Genomic DNA, 17,952 nt, shown 5'->3' with positions numbered 1-17,952 from the left:
TTCTATAACCTCCATTTTTCCCTGGGCCAGTCTTCTGACTCCCATCTGGTGGCCATCCCTGAGCCAATCACTGTGGCAGCAGAGGGGTGGTATGGAGTGGAAAAGAGAAACTCACACTGATTGAGCAAATCTTCAAAGTCACTGCACTGAGGCTGGAAAAGGAAACTGGGGTACCGCTACCAGCCACACAGGCAAACACGGCCAGTGTTGAAACAGGGGCTCCTGGGGGTTTCCAACTAGGAAGGGGCAGGGTCTGCTTTTTGTCTTGAGATGATCGTGCTGGTTACTGAACCAAGAAGAGGTAGCAGGAGAACCACAGTGGAGGTGGGGAGAGGCACTGGGAACCCATGTCGGGAGTCCAGGAGGGAGGACGATGGTGTGGCTGGGCTGGTGACAGTGGGGCTGAGATGGAGCAGGAGGCACAGGGCTACAGTGTGGTGACAGGCTGGACAGAGGTGGGGACAGGCAGATATTCCAAGGTAAGAGCCGAGGTTTTGGCTGTACAGCTGAGATGAGGAGACTTGGGGAGTGGCAGGTTGGGAGAGGATGAAGAGGTCAGCTTTGGAGGTGCTGAGTTTGAGGAGCTTTGGGGGTGTGAAATTCCACTCTGGGCATTCTTGTCTGGTTTCTATAAAACATGGGAAAAATAAATAAACTGAATAATGCCTGCTTTGCCCAGTAGAAAGCATTAGAACTAAACTAGAATAAGGGAGGCCTCTGCCAGCCCCACTCCAGGAGAGTTGGGACTGGACCCGTGTGCTGAGTTGTTTTCAGGGAATGGGTCCCTCAAACAGCATGCACCCAGCCCAGACCCCACCTTATGAGTCAGGAGACCTCATGAAATCCCCAGGCAGCTAGGTGGTCAGGAACAGTCAGCATGGGGTATCCAGGGAATGTCGGTCAAACTGACAGAGTCCCAAGCCCTGGGAACTGCCAGCGTAGCTGTGGTAACAACATGGAAGATGCCGGGGCAGAGAGCCAAAATACAGGGAGAAAAAGTGTGGCCCAAGCAGCTGTGGGCTAGTTCATAGGCAAAGGCAGACAAGGCAGGGCTGCTGGAATCTGGGTTGGCTTCTTGGAGACAGAACTGGAGTGGCAGCTTCAATATTCCAGGCACGGTCGTGACCTCAGGTATGGGGTACATGGCCAGATTTGGAGTGACCCCCCACCCCCACCCCAAAGCAATTTTCTCTGAAAACTTCCCAAACTAGAGCAAGACACAGGACATCCTGAGGACTAGTCATCCTGAGGACTTCAGGAGAGCGCTCAGGCCCGAGCCTTCCGGAATCACCCAAGGCCCAGTGAGCTGCTCCCTCCACATTGCCCCTCAACTTGTCCCCCGCCTCTGTGGCAGTCCTTCCCTAACTCCCCACACGGCAGAGGTTTCTTTGCTTGTGCCCCACCCCCAGCCTGTGTCTTCCCCTGAAGGCAATGAGTGCCACCCACACACAGCATACTGCCACATGGAGGCACTTGGGGTGTGCTGGGGACAGAGGAAATAGACGCCAGGGCAGACAGTAGCCTGGGAAAGCACTTTATTGGCATGGGGGATACACGGGGCCTGAGGGCTCACCTGCCAGCTTCCTTCTCCAAGTCCCAGGAAAGGGGAGTGTGATAAGACCATCAGCCCAGTCTCAGTGAGCCCACTGTGGCCCCAGAGCTGACAGGCCCCAAGCTGGTGAGCGAGCCCAAGAGTCAGTTCCTCATCCATTAGGCCCGTGGCCCAGGCAGCTAATGCCGCGCGGACACTCTGCTCTCAGGCCTGGTATCCACTTAAGCGTTGTTAATATTTTACACGGCACAGTCAGGGGATCGATGTCTTGTTTATAGCTCAGGGTTTCTGGGCAGTCATTGACGCTTTCAGTGGGAACTGGGAAGATGTTCAGGAGCACCCGGGGAAACAGAGGCAGGGGAGAGGGGTGGATGCCAGCCTCAGGACCCCCAAGATGGCCTCCTTTGCATGCTCAGTTCTCTATCACATCTAACACGTGTCACCCCGTGAAGCTTAGCACATGCAGTTTTGAGCGTGCATCACAGGGGCCATTGGAGCGGGGGCTGGATTACTGTTCCCACTTTATGAATGAAGAAACTGAGGCTTAGAGGGTTATGTACTGCTAGGCTCTCACAAGTCACTGATGAAGGCTGAGCCGGCACTAGCTGGGCACAGGCTGGATCTTGCTCAGCACTTAAGTGTGTAAATTACATTGCAGGAGGCTCTTTAACCTTTAAGAGCTCTGCTCCAACACAGCTGTTTTCTCTGGGGATTGTTAGACTCTGCTTAGAACTTTTGCCTTTGGTCAGTGGAGACTCACCACATCCCAATTAACTGGAATTAAAAGCTACGCCTTTACTGTTCTTTTAAACTATTGCCAAAAGGCTTAGACATTTAACTGGGCATGTGATACAGTGAGGCTGCACTGCGCAGCCCCTCTCTTGCTCAGCTGAAACAGGCTGGTGTCACGGGAAAGTCCCCGCTCCGGACTCCAGCAGGCCTGGCTGTCCCTGTGTCCCTTGCGTAATTCGCCCTCTAGCCTAGTTTCCTCACCTGTAAAATGGAGGAAAAGGAATGCCCACGGGGAGAGCCTTTAAGAATCATACGTAAGCCCAAAGGTTTGGCCCACATATGCGCGCTCCAGGGGGCCCTGGCAGACTGGCGCCATGGCTCCCACCCACCCAGGCAGCGAGCTCTGTGCCTGGGACCAAGCACGTGTTCAGTATCAGCTGAATGAATGGCCGAGTGGGTGGCAGAAGCTTCCTAGATGGAAACTGCAGGCCGTGAATCCAAACAGGACTCGCGCTCGGAGCCAGATTTCTCCCTCCGCTAACACAGCGGGAAGGATGAGGGGCGGGCCGGGCCGCTAAGTCGGTCTGGCGGGGATGCCCGCGGTGCGCCGCGCCCGCTGGAGGGCAGCAGAGAGCCAGGTTCCCGCCTCAGGTCCCCGGCCTCGCGGCTCCGTGGACCCCTGGCTCCGCCCGGCCACGCCTCGTCTTCTCCTCCTTTCTCCTTCCTTTCCGCGGCTTACCCTGCTCTACCAGCCCCCGGCAGGAAGAAAGCCACCCACAAACGAATAAACATGCCCTTGCCCTGCCAGTGCGTGGCACTCTGCATCCGCTTAGCTCTTCCCCGCCGCCCGAAGGCAGGTGTCTTCCCCTCTCTGCGGAGCAAGAGGCAATGGCTGCTGCGAGTCCGTGACTCGACCAAGGTCACGCAGCAAAGTCAGCGCCCGAGCTCCGTTCCAAGGACGCCAGAGCCAAAGCCCACATTTCCCCTAAAGCCCTGAGCGCATGCGGGTTTCCGGAACCGGAGAACTTTGGATACCAACTTTTGCATTTTCAAAGGGGCCAGCCCGGGCCCAGTTTAATCCCCGGCGGAGGGCCGGGGTTGCGGGAAATGCGCTGGGGCGCAAGGGCTTTCCGGATCCTCCGTCGCCGACTCCGCGCGGGCCTGCGGGGCGGGGCGGGGCGGGCAGGGCGCAGCACCTCCCCGCGAGAGCGCAGCCACCGCCCCCTCCTCTCGGGCTCCCGGCCCCTCCCCAGCCCCTCGGCCCCCATCCGGCGCGTAGGAGAAACCGCCGACCGCGCGGCCTCCGGGGGCTGGTGGAGCAGCGGTGGCGACGGGCCAGACTCTGTCCCGGGCTGGCCCTTGCGGGGCGGGGCGGGGCCCGCTCCGTCCGCCCTTCCCGGGCTGGCGCGGGGGGGCCGCAGGGACGCCTCCCGGAGTGGCCGCCGAGCCTAGGCCAATGAGCGCGCGGGGAGCGGCGATGGAAGCTGAGGCGGCCGGGAGCGCCCGGGACCCCCGCCGCCGCCGCGCCCCCGCGCCCGCGGGGCTGGAGAGGGGGCGACAGAGGCGCGGCGCCCGCGCCGGGCATGGAGGCGCCGCTGGCCCGCGCTGGCCGCCCGCGCTGTGTTTCGCGCCGCCGCCGCCGCCGCCGCGCCTCGAAGTTTGCCGGCTGACTCGGAAAGTTGCGCTCGGGCTCGGCTGCCGCGTCCAGCCTCCCGCCTGCCCCGCTCGCCGCCGCCGCCCTCCGAGGGGCACCGGCCCCGCCAACCCCGCCAACCCCGCCAACCCCGCAGCCCCGCCTGCCGGGGGCATGTGAGCCGTCGCCGCCCCCGAGAGGCCGTGCGGGCTGCACGGGCCCCGGTGCCTCCAAGACAGCGCGCGGGCGAGGGGTACGCCCGGGCCCCAGGGCCCCAGGCTGCCCAGCTCGCCATGGGCATCCAGGGCATGGAGCTGTGCGCTATGGCCGTGGTAGTGCTGCTGTTCATCGCCGTCCTCAAGCAGTTCGGCATCCTGGAGCCCATATCCATGGAAGGTAATGCGTGGCCTCCCGCCCCTCCGCCGCCTCCGCGGGAGACCAGCGGACTGGAGGGAGGGACCAGCACCCGCCCGCCTGGGTGCACTGGTCTGTCGAGGAGCGGCCTGGGCCGCCTACCCCTCCCGGCTCCGGAGGGTTGGGCCTGGGACTAAGGAGACATAGAGGGCCCGGGCTCCTAGGAGCCCCAGAGGGGACGAAGCTGCAGCGCTTGGGCTGGGTGTGAGCGAGGCGCCTAGTGACACCTTGAGTGGACAGCCCCGGCTGTCCTAGGCCTGAAGTGCAAGCGCCCCTGGTGAAACTTGGGCCGCCCTTGTAGCGGGAGGTGGTCCAGGGTGCAGATGACAGGAAGGACCCTCAGCTCAGGGCACCTGGTGGCTGGCGATGGGGAGTGATTTCAGGCCTCTGCCGCGTGATGGGGCCTCCCCTTTCGCCCCCCACCCGGTATCCAGTTTCCCCTCCCCAGGCAAGGTTCAAGCCCTTGGGATCAGTAACCAAACCCGCAGGCGCCACATTTCTGTCCCAACAAAATATTAACTGAGGAGACAGACCCACACTTGGATCAGACATTGACGGCCCCCTGGGGCCCCTCCATAGCACACCTGGTTCTAAAGGGGACCCTGAAGCCAGGGATGTAGCTTTTCCCCTGTTCAAAGGGGCCCTGCACCACTGGACCATGGGGAAGGGGCTAGCTCGTCCTGTTCTGGTCCCTGCTGCCCTCTCTGAAGATGTGGGCATTCTGCCTGCCCCAGCACTCTGCTGACCTTGCCGGGCTCCAGCTCTCAGTACTGAGACCCAGAGGCCTGGGGATAGGAGAGAGAGAGCCCGACCCTGCCTGGGAGCTGCCCAGCAGCCCCTCCGGCATGGGGATGTGCCCCAAGTCCCTGCGAAGGACTGCTAAGGGCAGGAGGGGGCCAGGAAGCAAGGCTTCCCTCCGTTCTGCCTTTGGTGTCCAGGGCTGGCTCTTTTCCCAAAGCCCATGGGCACATGCCCCTCAGAAGCCACTGGGCTCTGCCACACCTTCTCTCTTGGTGAGTGTATGAGGCCCAGAGAGTAGTTCAGAGGGGTACCACCAGGAGCTTTAGATTGCAGATGGGGGAGAAAGTGGCCCAGGCTGGGCCTTCACTCGGCCAGATGTTGGCCCTGGCAGGGGGGTCTATGACAGGGAACTTCATGGGAAATACAGGTGCTGGGATTGGAGTGGGAGTGTGAAGGGGTGAGCGTCCTGTGCTGCTGTGCCTCAGAGGACGGTGCTTCCTGCAGGGCAGCACCATCCCCTGTCCCCCTCACCCCCTTTTCTTTCCCCATTAGGAGCCTGGGGTGGGTTCAGGGGGTCGCTGGTGCCCAGGGAAGCCGTGATCTCTCCATTGTTCTTTCCTGATCCTTGGGCCCTCCAGTGGCCAGAAGCACCAGCCAGCCTCACTTCACTTCATACCTCAACCTTCCTAGCAGCCGGCTGGGCCACAGTCGGTGGCAGTGCAAAGTTTGCCTTTGTGATTTCTGAGGAGGGATTTCTTTGCAAAACGACAGATGGTTTATGCTACCTGTCGAAAACTCCATTCGTGCTCTCATGAGTCTCCCTTTTCTGGTATACTTGCCCACTCATGCCCCTGGAGTTCTGGGGTCTTCATGCAGTTGGGGGAGCTCAGAACCTCAGAGTCAGCCAGGCCTGTGCTGGGATTCTGTCACCTTCATAAACTGGCTGTAAAAATCCCTTAAACCATCTGAGCCTCAGTTCACCATCTATAGAATGGGGCTGATAAGAATTCCAGTCCCTGTGGCAGGCTCGAACCAGTCAGTGAGGCTTGCATGGTTAATAAATGTGCAGGTTTTGTGAGCCGGGCTTATCAGGGATACTAGCAATGAGTATGTGAGTGATACAGTAACAGCACTGATTCATGGTTGCAGCCATTCTCTCACTCAGACACCCCCCCCCACCCCCACCACCACCCTCATCGGAGGGAGGGCATCGTGAGTTCCAGATGTTCTATTGGTGGTAAATGGTGTCAGCCATCCGAGGGCCTGGAAACTCCCATTGGCCAGGCGGTGTCTAAGGAACTGTCAGACGAGCGATGAGGAGCTCAGGCTGTCCCACCAGCCTGAATGTGAGCCGCCACTGGGGGCCAGAAGGGGGCTGTTGCCCCAGCTCCGCTCTAAGACTATGCACGCATGTGCGATCACGCTTGTCCTCTCTCAGCCTCCGTGGTTCTCATCTGTAATAGACCAGAGTTATGGTGCCCTGGGGATTGTTAGGAACTAATGGATCCGGGTTCTGGGGATGCAGCCTTCTAGAAATACATGCAGCAATCAAAAAGCCTTCCTCTCTGCCCTTGGTCCCCCATCAGTCTCTTTCCCTGGGTGACTTCATGGGGGAGTCACCACCACCACTTTTCCTGAGCAGCAATAGAACAGGAAACTCACCCCTTGATCCATGGGCAAAGGGGCTGAGCCCAGGGTGGTGGCATGGCTGTCCTGCCCACCAGAGCAAATCAGTGGGCAGCAGGGCATGGGCCTGGCTGGAGGCCAAGCCAACCTCAGTGTGACAGGCTCCAGGTGGCAGAAGGAAGTCCTCACCCTGTCTGCTTAATTAGAAGTTCTTTCCTGGTGACCTACAGGATATCAGAGATGAAGAAGCCGCCTGCCATCCACAAGCCTCACCACAGCAAGGGTACAGGAGCCTGGAGCTGCTGGGACAGCCCTGAGGGCCATCAAGGGGATCTCATCTTGGCTTTGGGACCTGGATCCTGCGGGACTGGGCTGGGATTGGGGTCTGCATCTGAAGGGCTGTGATACCTGCCCAGCAGGTCCCAGCCCTAAAGGTCCATTAAGCCCCTGAAATTATGAGCAAGATAGCATGTTTGGTGTTTCTTTCTGGAGTGCTGAAATACGGTTCTCAAGGGGGTCTGTTCCCAAAGTGTTCTAAGGCTCACCCCTGTGGCTCTCTATTCAGCCTTGCTGGTAGAGGGTCCTGGTGGGCCCTGGCAGGCAGCATCCCTGATATGCTGGTGACAGAAAGATCCTCTTCGTCCCTCTGTGGTTCCGCGCTCCTAGCACGTTCCCTGTGGGAGCCAAGACTCCCTTACACGCTTGATTTTTCTCCACAGCCCTGTCACTCTCTTAAGATACTGGGTATCTCTGTTTATCATTGGTTTGTGGTCTCTCTCCACCAGCTGCGGGCTGCATGAGGGCAGGGACTTTGTCCTGCTCACGTTAACGCCCTGTGCCTAGAACAGTGGCACCAGGGAGCAGCTCGGGAGGATTTGTTAAACTCATGAGGGAACCCGCTAACCAAGAGGGAGCACTGGAGCCATCTCCTGTTCCCTGTGCCCCAGTCCCTTCCGGCAGGCCTGAGGCCAGGTCCTATGAGAGCTAGTGCCTGGATGGGCACAGAGCAGGGGGCCCAGAGCATCAGGGGTGGGGGCTGCTGCTGAGAGCACAGAGGCTGGAGGTGGGCTGTGTTTGGTGTCATGAGGGTAGGTGGGTGGAGCTGTGTGAGTGAGGAGCAGTGGGCCAGCTTCCACCATGCTTCACATGTTCATCGAAATCATCTAGGAACTTTAAAAACAAAACCTGCCATGCTCACCCTGGGGCACCGAACCCTAAATCTCTGGGTGGAACCCAGGCAATTGGATTTTTAGGAGTTTCTTGGGGGACTCTCTGCCTTGGGTCCCCCATCAGTCCCTTTCTCTGGGTGACTTCATGGGGGAGTCACTGCAGCCACTGCTCCTGAGCAGTGTTCAGTGCCATCAGGGGTGAGTGAACTCTGAAGCCAGAGTTGGGAGCTCAGGCGCAAGGCCTTCGAGGATGGGGGCTCTCAACATGTGCTCTGGGTCAGCAGCAGCAGCAGCAGCCCCGGGGAGCTCGGTAGAAATGTGCATCTGCAGGCCCCTACCCCAAACCTGTGGGCTCAGAAAGTCTGCACTCGGGCCCGGCGGCTTCTCTCTTCCCCAGCTCCAGGTGTGCTGGGGACATACTCAAGCCTGGCCAGGGGGACTTCTGCAAGGACGTTGGCTTTTACTGTCAGAGAAACTCGGAGCCGTTGGAAGGTTCTGAGCAGAGGAGTGAAGCGGCTTTGCATTTCGGCAGGGTCCCGCTGGCTGCTGTGTTGAGAGCAGACTTGGGGTGTGAGGCACTAGGGGAAGCATATCCTGTGAGAGGCATTTGCAGCCATTCAGGAGGGAGACAGCAGTGGGGTGGGGGGAAGTTGCCGGTTCCAGATACATTTCCCAGGGAGAGCTGTTGGTTTATAGTGGGGCGTGAGAGGAAGGGAGGAGTCTGGAAGGTTGGGCTGAGCACCTGGAAGGTATAGGGGCCATTTATTGAGATGGGGCAGGTGCAGGTTTGTGGGAAGGTCAGTAGGTCCATTTGGACCCGATAAGTTTGGGATGTCTTAATCTTTTTTTATCACTGCTGTGACAAATCCCCACAGATGTCGTGTTGAAACCGACGCACATTTACTATTGTATAGCTCTGTGGCTCAGAGGCCTGCAGGGACCTCCCTGGACCAAGATCAAGCAAGTGGTGGCAGGGCTGCCCTCCTGGACACGCCCAGGGAGGATCCACTCGCCTTTCTCCAGCTTCTAGACACCTCTCCTTGACTCATGATCCTTCCTCCATCTTCAAAGGCAGCCTAATCCTTCTCACACCTTGTCCTTCTCACGCTGCCACCTCGCTGGTTCTCTCTTCCGATTCTCTTTTCCACTTTTAAGGACTTATGTGTTACACTGAGCCCACCTAGATAACCCAGAAAAAATAGCAACCTTCATTCTATCTGCAACCTTAATACCTCTTTGCCATGTGACCAAACATTTACAGGCTCCAAGGATTTGAGTGTGGACAGATCTGGGAAGTCATTATTTTGCCTCACACATTGTCTAATAAAGAATCCAGGTGCAGGCCAAGCGCGGTGGCTCATGCCTATAATCCCAGCACTTTGGGAGGCTGAGGTGGAAGGGTCACAGGAGGTCAGGAGTTCCAGACCAACCTCATCAACATAGCAAGACTCCGTCTCTACCAAAAAAAAAAATCTAAGTGGAGCCGTGAAGGAGGTGGTAGGGTGTGTGTGTCAGGAATTCATGGGAGTAGTTTGGCTGAGAAAGAGTTTACAGGCCACTGGCAAATGAGGGGATATATCACTGTGAGACTGGGAAAGTCACCAGAGGAGTGAATAGGACAAGCCGGGCATGGTGGCTCATGCCTCTAATCCCAGCACTTTGGGAGGTGGGTGGATCACTTGAGGTCAGGAGTTCAAGATGAGCCTGACCAACATGGTGAAACCCTGTCTGTACTAAAAATACAAAAATTAACCAGGCATGGTGGTGGGCACCTGTAATTTCAGCAACTTGGGAGGCTGAGGCAGGAGAATCACTAGAACCTGGATTGCAATGAGCTGAGATCGCACCACTACACTCCAGCCTGGGCAACAGAGCAAGACTGTCTCAAAACAAACAGACAAACAAAAGAAGTGGATAGGCCAGAAAGGGGACTAGATTCAAGGACTCAACCCCAGGACACTCAACGTTTGTTAACAGGTCAGGGAGAACAGGAGAGCTGTGTCCTGGAGGCCGGGGGGAGGGTTGGGAAGGGGAGGAGGGAGTAGCCCCGGGGTCCCCAAACATCCAAGATCCAGGTCACCTGAGGACAAGACCCAGTACTGACTTAGCAGCCCCTCCTGGAGGCCCCATGCCCCCCGACCAGGCTTCCTCTCCAGCCCTCCCTCCCCTGCCTTCCAGTTCAGGGCATCCTGTTGCCAGTTAGGGGTTGGCCAGGGGGCCTGCCAGGGCCCTGAGCCACTGATGAAGCCAGGCCTCCGCCGGTCATCACAACTGCTGGCCAGACACATCCAAGAGGGAGACAGGAAGGCTAGATGCTTTCCTGTATGGAGTTGATCACAGCCTGGTCGCCCTGCAGGTGGCCTCACGTCTGTGGCTGAGGAAGGTATGCGGCCTGTCAGGTTGTTGCTTCAGTGATCTGGGGGTTCCCAGGCATCTGACCCCTAAACCTGGCACTCTGTCCCAATGCCTGCAGTCCCACCATTAGCCGTGTGGGTTAGTTAGCAAACGCTGAGAGTGTGTGTTGGGGTGGGGGCTGTAAGGGCCTCCCAGCTGGGCAGGATTGGATGCTGGCTGGGGCAGAGGTATCTCCTAGTGGGAGGATTAAGCCCTATGCACAAAGTGAGTGAGTTGCCAAGACTGTTCAGGAGCCAAGGCTTCGAGTCCCAGGAAGAGGAAGCGACGCTTTCCATGTGGAGGACCTGGGTGGCGGTCTCCCACAGCACTCCACACAGAACTGATCCCAGAGGAAGAGCAGCTGACACCAGGCCCCTTGCTGGATGCGGCCATGTGGTCCAGCTCAGCTCTTCCACGAAGAGCCTTCTGGGATCAGATCCGATTCAGAGGCCGGAGCGGGAGGCAGCTGGCATTGGGTTGGAGCCAGGCACCCTGACCCGCCTGTCCTGCCTGGTCTAGCACATTGGGCTCCCCTCCATTCCAGCCAGTTTGGCCACCTGCTTACTGGGTGACTTCTGTATGTTTAACCTCCATGAGCCTCACCTTCCTCATCTGTAGAATGGGGATAATAATACCTCCCAGTATCCACTTATACAGGGAGGAAGTGCTGAGCCAAAAAAAAACTTTGGAAAAGTTGAAAGAGGAACTCGGATCTCAGAAATTCAGATGGGAAAGGCCAGCAGAGGTGGGTGTGGGCGGGCAAGCCTGGGCGCCGTCTCGACGTTGATGCAGCCCTGACCCACAGCTTTGTGACCACATCTGTGGCACGAGGCTTTGGCTCCTGCTGCTTGTAGCTCAGCTCAGATTTCCACACGGCTCTCAACCAAGGCAGTTTTACCCCATGGGGACGTTTGGCAACGCTGAGAGACATTTTTGGTTGTCACAGCTGGGAAGGTGCTACTGGCATCTGGAGGTGCAGTCCAGGGGTGCTGCTCAACATCCCACAGCACACAGAACGGCCCCAGCACAGAGAGTATCCGACCCCATGTCAGTAGCGCTGAGGTGGAGGACACCGTTCTAGAAGGAGCGCTGGCCGAGGCCTGGGCGCGCCGCTTCCCATGGGCAAGTCACTTCTGTCTGAGTGGTTTCCTTACCTGTAAGTGAGGGGTGGGGAGCAGAGGCACTGTCTCCCCGGGAACTCCCCCAGACCCTGCCCTCTCCCTGCCCCCTCAGGCTGTGTTAGATGCCACTGCCCTCAGATTTTCTGTGTTCCTGTCCCGCCCGGCTGTGGCTCTCTCAGAGCAGCAGGGGCATGCGTCTCTACACTTAGGGCCTCACAGTATCGCCAGCACTGCCTGGCAAGCAGCGGGTGTTCAGTAAATGTAAGTTATATGCCACCATAGCACACACTTATTGGACATGCATTGAATACCAGGCAGGGTGAGGCCACCAGGAGCACAGGTAACACGGAGTCTTGGCCCTCCCTTTAGAATAGCCCCAGGAAGATACCCTCTGCAGGGAGGGTCCCTCTGGCTGGGGTCGAGGCAGGGAGCCTGGGGACAGCCAGAGGTATGGGGTGTGATGGGGAAGAGGAGAATGCCTAGAGCCGGGATGTGCAGGGTCTGGCCCACCGCCGTTGCTCCTGCCTCCGGGGAAGTGGCCCCAAATGCTCTGCACATGCCCTCTGTGCACCTGCCCTGAATGCGCCTCTAACTGCAGGGCCAAGGAGACTGCCAGGGGCCTGGTCTTGCAAAGGTGACCTTGGGGCCTGCTGGGTCCCAGCCACCTCTTGGCTTGGAGCAGGCCCAAGGGCCCATTGTGATCTTTCCTGCTCGTTCCCTTGCTCTCCTTCGCCCCAACACCCTTTTGCCCCCTTACCGGGGTCAGTGGTGGTGCTGTGAGTGTGCTGTGTGCCCTTTTCCCTGGCTGGGCCCACTGCCTTTTGTAAACTGCCAGTCCCTCAGCACTCCTGCAGCTCCTTGGGCAGGCTTTCCAGATCTGGGATGCTGATGACAATGATAGGAGCCAGCCTCTAGAGACTGCTCTCTCTTTAGGGGCACTTTGTGCATATCCTAATCTTGTCCTCATCAGGCTTGTTTTATCGATGAGGAAACTGAGGGTCAGGGAGAGGCAGAGCCAGGACCGAACACCGGCACCCCTGCTCTGAATGCAGCTCCAACTGCAGGGCCTCAGGGACCACTGGAAACAGCCGTGTGTGTCCCAGCCTCTTACAGGACAGGTGTCAGGAGCCCAAAGTGGACGCAGCTGCCCTGGTCCAAGTCCACAGTGAGAGGAGCCCCCGCCCCGGGCTGCTGTGGAGACTGCACGTGTGAGTGTGCACAGAGCTTGTAAGGCAGCGCCCAGCACAGAGGAGTCATTTTGAAAGTGTACATTTGCCTTACTTCTGGCCAGAATGTCCCAGGCCACATTCCCCACAGACACACATCACTACCCTGGTCCTACGAGTTAGTAGGATGGGAAGATGCACGCGGCCCACACTTCATCTTGTTGCGTCCTTCATCCCGTGCCCTGTAGGGTCGGGAGCCCAGAGGCTGCTGGCCTGGGGACTGCTGGGCCAGGCTCGCTGGCATAGGTGACCTCTGCAGGAGACAGGGTGGGCTGGAGCCGGACGCCTGATGTTGCTCTAGACTGGGAACCTGGGCAAGACCCCGTCCTCTCCAGGTCAGCGGCTCCACTGTCATATACCTAGACACAGGTGGTGGCGTCATAGCAGTCTCGCCAGACTCTCCAATGAAGTCTTACAAGTCCAGTGCCCCATGATGGGTAAAAGGGACAGCTCAGCTTAGATTCAAAAGCGAGTCTTTCCCCAGAGGCCTCCCCTCACCCCATGGCAGTCCCCCGACCTTCTGTGGGACCCTAGGGTTTAGGAGTAACCTAAGCAGCAGAGACTAAGTGAAGGCTGAGATCCCCAACCCGGGGCAGGGGTAGGAAGCCCCATTTCATGGCGTGCTGGACGCTCTGCCTCCCTCTTCCCCAAACCCTCGTTGACTGTCGGTCAAAGGAACCAGTGGGCAATTCCAGGCCCAACTGTGCCTCTCGGGAGCTCAGGGTACTCTAGAGGCCAGGCCCCTGGGGCAGTGGTTAGGACTGCTTTCTCCCCTGGTCCCCACAGGCCTTATGTGGATTAGGCAGCCTTCCTGCCCCGTGCACGGTCAGTAAGGAGGGTATGACGTGAAGTCACTAGTGTAGGGCCACACCAAGGCCCTCAGTGGCCACAGGACTGCAGGAATTCCGGGGCTTCCCATCAGTAAATTAATTAACAGTGTTGAAATACAGTATCTATGTGGGGAAGGCCATGAGCATTCCCCTTGGTGACCACATGGGTACTTTTGGAAATACCAGATCCAATCACAACCCAGCCTGGTGCCCTGTGGCTGGAGCTGGAGCTGGTTGGCTGTTGTCTGCACCGGCTGTGCCCACCCCTGGCTTGTGTGTGTGTCAGGCACTGGCCGGGCACAGTGTCGCACAGGGGCATGAATGTGCTGCAGTGCAGCAAGGGGACGTTGACCAGCAGCTCTGGGGAGTCCTGGTGCAGAGAGCATCTGCATGGAGTGTGTTCAGGAGGGACGGGAGCCATGGAGCACGGCACCTCTTTGGAGTTTTGCTGCCAAGTGGAAAAGGATGGGTGACAGCTGGCAGGGGGCATAGGCTCGAGAGGTTTTTAGAGAATCTTCCATTGCTTCTGCTTTCTCCCCATGTGACAAGCTGTAGGAGGCCTACAGAGGGCTTTGCAGAGGGACTGGTACAGCCCGGAGAGGTTTCACAGGATTCACCCACTGGGGTGGTCAAAAAGTGCCTCTTGCCCAGTACCTGGTACATTTTATCTCAGTGAATTAAAGATTTGGAGCCACTTTGCTGAGCTTTTGCACGGAGAGGACTTCATGGAGTACAGGACAGGACCTGACTGAGACTTTTATACACTGGGAAGAAAGCCCAGCTTGAATCTGTCAGGCTGCTGTACAACTTTTAAATATCAAAAAGCCCTCATGCTTTTACTCCTTTGGCAAAATTCTTGTTGGATAGAGGAATTCAAACTTGGTTGCAGACCCTCTGGCTGTCAGTGGTGTTTTGGTCTGTTTTCTGCTACTATAACAGAAAACCAGAGAGTAGGTAATTTGTATTGTACAGAAATGTATTGGCTTACAGTTCTGGAGGCTGGAAAGTATGAGATTGGGGGGCTGGCATCTGGCGAGGGCCAGCTGTATCATGACATGGTGGAAAGCATCGCATGGCTGAAGGGCACAGGGAGCAAGAGAGAATAAGAGGGGCAAACCCACTCCCACGGTAACACACCCACTTCTGCAATAAAGGCTGTTAGTTCATTCATGAGGGCAGAGCCCTTGTAAGCTAAATGTTTCTTAAAGGTCCCACCTCTTGCCAAGCATAATGGTGTGCAACCTGTAGTCCTGGCTACTTGGGAGGCTGAGTTAGGAGGATCACTTGAGCTCAGGAGTTGGAGACGTGCCTGGGCAACACAGTGAGACCCCCCGCTCAAAAACCAAACAAAAAAAATTTTTTTTTTTAAAGGTCATCTCTTCATAATGTTGCAGTGGCACCTGAATTTCAACATGAGTTTTGGAGAGGACGAATATTCAAACTATAGCATTCTGCCCTGCCCACCCCTGCACAATTCATGTCCTTCTCACATACAAAATATATTAATTCCATCCCAATATCCCCAAAGGTTTTAGCTCATTTCAGCAGCGACTCATAAGCCCAGAGTCTCATCTAAGTCAGATATGGGTAAGGCTCAAGGCATGATTCATCCTGAGGCAGATTCCTCTTCAGCTGTGAGCATGTGAAATTAAACAGGTCAGTGCTTCCAGAATACAGCGGTGAGACAGTTGTGGGACAGACATTTCCATTCAGGGAGAAACAGGCAAGAAAAAAAGGGGTAACTGGTCCCAAGTATGTCCAAAACCCACCATGGAGAGCAACATTAAATCTTAAGACTCGGCAATAATGTTCCTTATCTCCATGTCCCATCTCCTGGACACACTAGGGCCCTGGGCAGCCCCGCCCACATGTCTTTGCTGGGCCCCTGTTGCTCCATGAGGCATTGTCCTAGCAGGGACTCTCTGGAGTAGCTCTGCCCTGTGGCAGGTCTCTGCCTGGGCTCCCATGCTGTCTGATTCAGCCTTTGAAACCCAGGCAGAGGTAGCCATGCCTCTACTGTTCTTCAACTCTGTGTGCCTGCAGAATTAGTACCATGTGGATGCTGCCAAGGCTAACTGCTTGCGCCCTCTGGAGCCATGGCTTGAGCCACACCCAGGCCCACTTGAGCCACAGCTGGGGCAGCCAAGGAGCACTGCAGTGGAATGTGAGGAGCAGAGTCCCAAAGCCAGTTGCTTAGAATTTTCTTCTGCTGGGCACTCTTAAATTTTGCCTTCCATACTCCAGCCCGGGCGACAGTGTGAGATTCCATCTAAAAAAAAAAAAAAAAAAAAAAAAAAAAAAAAAATCTGCCTTTCATAAAGCCACTGGGTGTGGACACAATTCAGCCAAGTTTCTTGTCATTATAAGGATGGGCTTTCCTCCAATTTCCAATACCTTATTCCTCAATTCCCTCTGAGACCTCATCACCATCCGTATTTCTGCCAACATTCTGATCACAGCCACTAATTAACCTCCAGGAAGTTTCAGACTTTTTCTACATCTCTTCTCTTCTTCTGAGCCCTTAATGTTCTGTTCATGGTGACAGGCATTTTTTTAGTCTGCTCCTCCAGATTCTTCCGGCCTTTACCCACTACCCAGTTCCAAAGCCACTTTTACGTTTTTAAGTATTTGTTATAACAACACCCCATTCTCAGTACCAGTTTTCTGTCTTAGGCTGTTTTGTGCAGAATACCACAAACAGGGTAATTTATAATAAACAGAAATGTATTGGCTCACAGTTCCCGAGTCTGGGAAGTCCAAGATCGAGGGCTCAGCATCTGGCGAGGGCCTTCTTACTGCATCGTGATTGCATGGCAGAAGAACAGAGAGAGAGAAAAAGTAGGAGAGGGCAAACCCACTTCTGTGATGATGGTGTTATCATGGCCTACCCACCTCTTAATACTGTTACAGTAGTGACTAAATTAATTCTTTCTTTCGTTCTCTCTCTCTCTTTCTTTCTTTTTCTTTCTTTCTCTCTCTTTCTTTCTTTGTTTTTTCTTTCTTTCTTTTATTATACTTTAAGTTCTGGGGTACATGTGTAGTACATGAAAGTTCGTTACATAGGTATACACATGCCATGGTGATTTGCTGCACCCATCAACCCGTTATCTACATTAGGTATTTTTCCTAATGCTACCCCCAACCCCCGACAGGCCCCAGTGTGTGATGTTTCCCTCCCTGTGTCCATGTGTTCTCATTGTTCAACTCCCACTTATGAGTGAGAACATGTGGTGTTTGGTTTTCTGTTCTTTTTGTTTGGTTTGCTGAGAATGATGGTTTCCAGCTTCCTCCATGTCCTGGCAAAGGACATGAACTCATCCTTTTTATGGCTATATAGTATTCCATGTGTATATGTTCTACATTTTCTTTAGTCTATCATTGATGGACATTTGGGTTGGTTCCAAGTCTTTGCTATTGTAAACAGCGCTACAATAAATAGATGTGTGTATGTGTCTTTATAGTAGAATGATTGATAATCCTTTGGGTATATACCCATTAATGGTATTGCTGGGTCAAATGGTATTTCTAGTTCTAGATCCTTGAGGAATCGCCACACTGTCTTCCACAATTTACTAATTTACACTCCCACCAACAGTGTAAAAGCGTTCCTATTTCTCTGCATCCTCTCCAGCATCTGTTGTTTCCTTTTCAATGATCACCATTCTAACTGCTGTGAGATGTTATTTTATTGTGGGTTTGATTTGCATTTCTCTAATAACCAGTGATGATGAGCTTTTTTTCATATGTTTATTGGCTGCATAAATGTCTTCTTTTGAAATGTCTCTGTTCATATCCTTTACCCACTTTTTTGATGGGGCTGTTTGTTTTTTTTCTTGTAAATTCATTTAAGTTCTTTGTAGATTCTGGATATTAGCCCTTTGTCAGATGGATAGATTGCAAAAATTTTCTCCCATTCTGTAGGTTGCCTGTTCACTCTGATGATAGTTTCTTTTGCTGCACAGAAGCTCCTTAGTTTAATTCAATCCCATTTGTCAATTTTGGCTTTTGTTGCCATTGCTTTTGGAGTTTTAGTCATGAAGTCTTTGCTCATGCCTATGTCCTGAATGGTATTGCCTAGGTTTTCTTCTAGGGTTTTCATGGTTTTAGGTCTTACATTAAAGTGTTTAATCCATCTGGAGTTAATTTTTGTATAAGGTGTAAGGAAGGGATCCAGTTTCAGCTTTCTGCTTATGGCTAGCCAGTTTTCCCAACACCATTTATTAAATAGGGAATCCTTTCCCCTTTGCTTGTTCCTGTCAGGTTTACCAAAGATCAGATGGTTGTAGATGCGTGGTATTATTTCTGAGGTCTCTGTTTGTTCCATTGGTCTAGGTATCTGTTTTGGTACCAGTACTATGCTGTTTTTATTACTGTAGCCTTGTAATATAGTTTGAAGTCAGGTAGCATGATGCCTCCAGCTTTGTTCTTTTTGCTTAGGATTGTCTTGGCTATGTGGGCTCTTTTTCGGTTCCATAGGAAATTTAAAGTAGTTTTTTCCAATTCTGTGAAGAAAG

General features: G+C 54.9%; 1 protein-coding gene across 2 annotated transcripts in view; it reads left to right on the top strand.

Moving 5' to 3' along the window:
• The window catches only part of KCNIP3 (potassium voltage-gated channel interacting protein 3), a 98,648-nt gene that overhangs the window by 46,257 nt on the left and 34,439 nt on the right, over window positions 1-17,952 (top strand). Inside the window, exon 1 of one of the 2 annotated variants that reach the window (XM_012438323.3) lies at window positions 4,211-4,313. The exons of the other annotated variant lie outside the window; for it this stretch is intronic. Within the exon in view, the coding sequence (XP_012293746.2) occupies window positions 4,211-4,313 (103 nt within the window). Of the gene's footprint in view, window positions 1-4,210; window positions 4,314-17,952 lie in introns of those variants that run through there. 2 annotated transcript variants of the gene reach the window in all.

Source organism: Aotus nancymaae, unplaced genomic scaffold (assembly GCF_030222135.1).
Source record: "Aotus nancymaae isolate 86718 unplaced genomic scaffold, 86718_ANA_hifiasm-v0.15.2.pri h1tg000030l, whole genome shotgun sequence".
In the NCBI taxonomy this organism is placed as follows: Eukaryota; Metazoa; Chordata; class Mammalia; order Primates; family Aotidae; genus Aotus; species Aotus nancymaae.
Note: the sequence above shows the minus strand (reverse complement) of the source record. Positions and strands in the feature narration are given on the sequence as shown.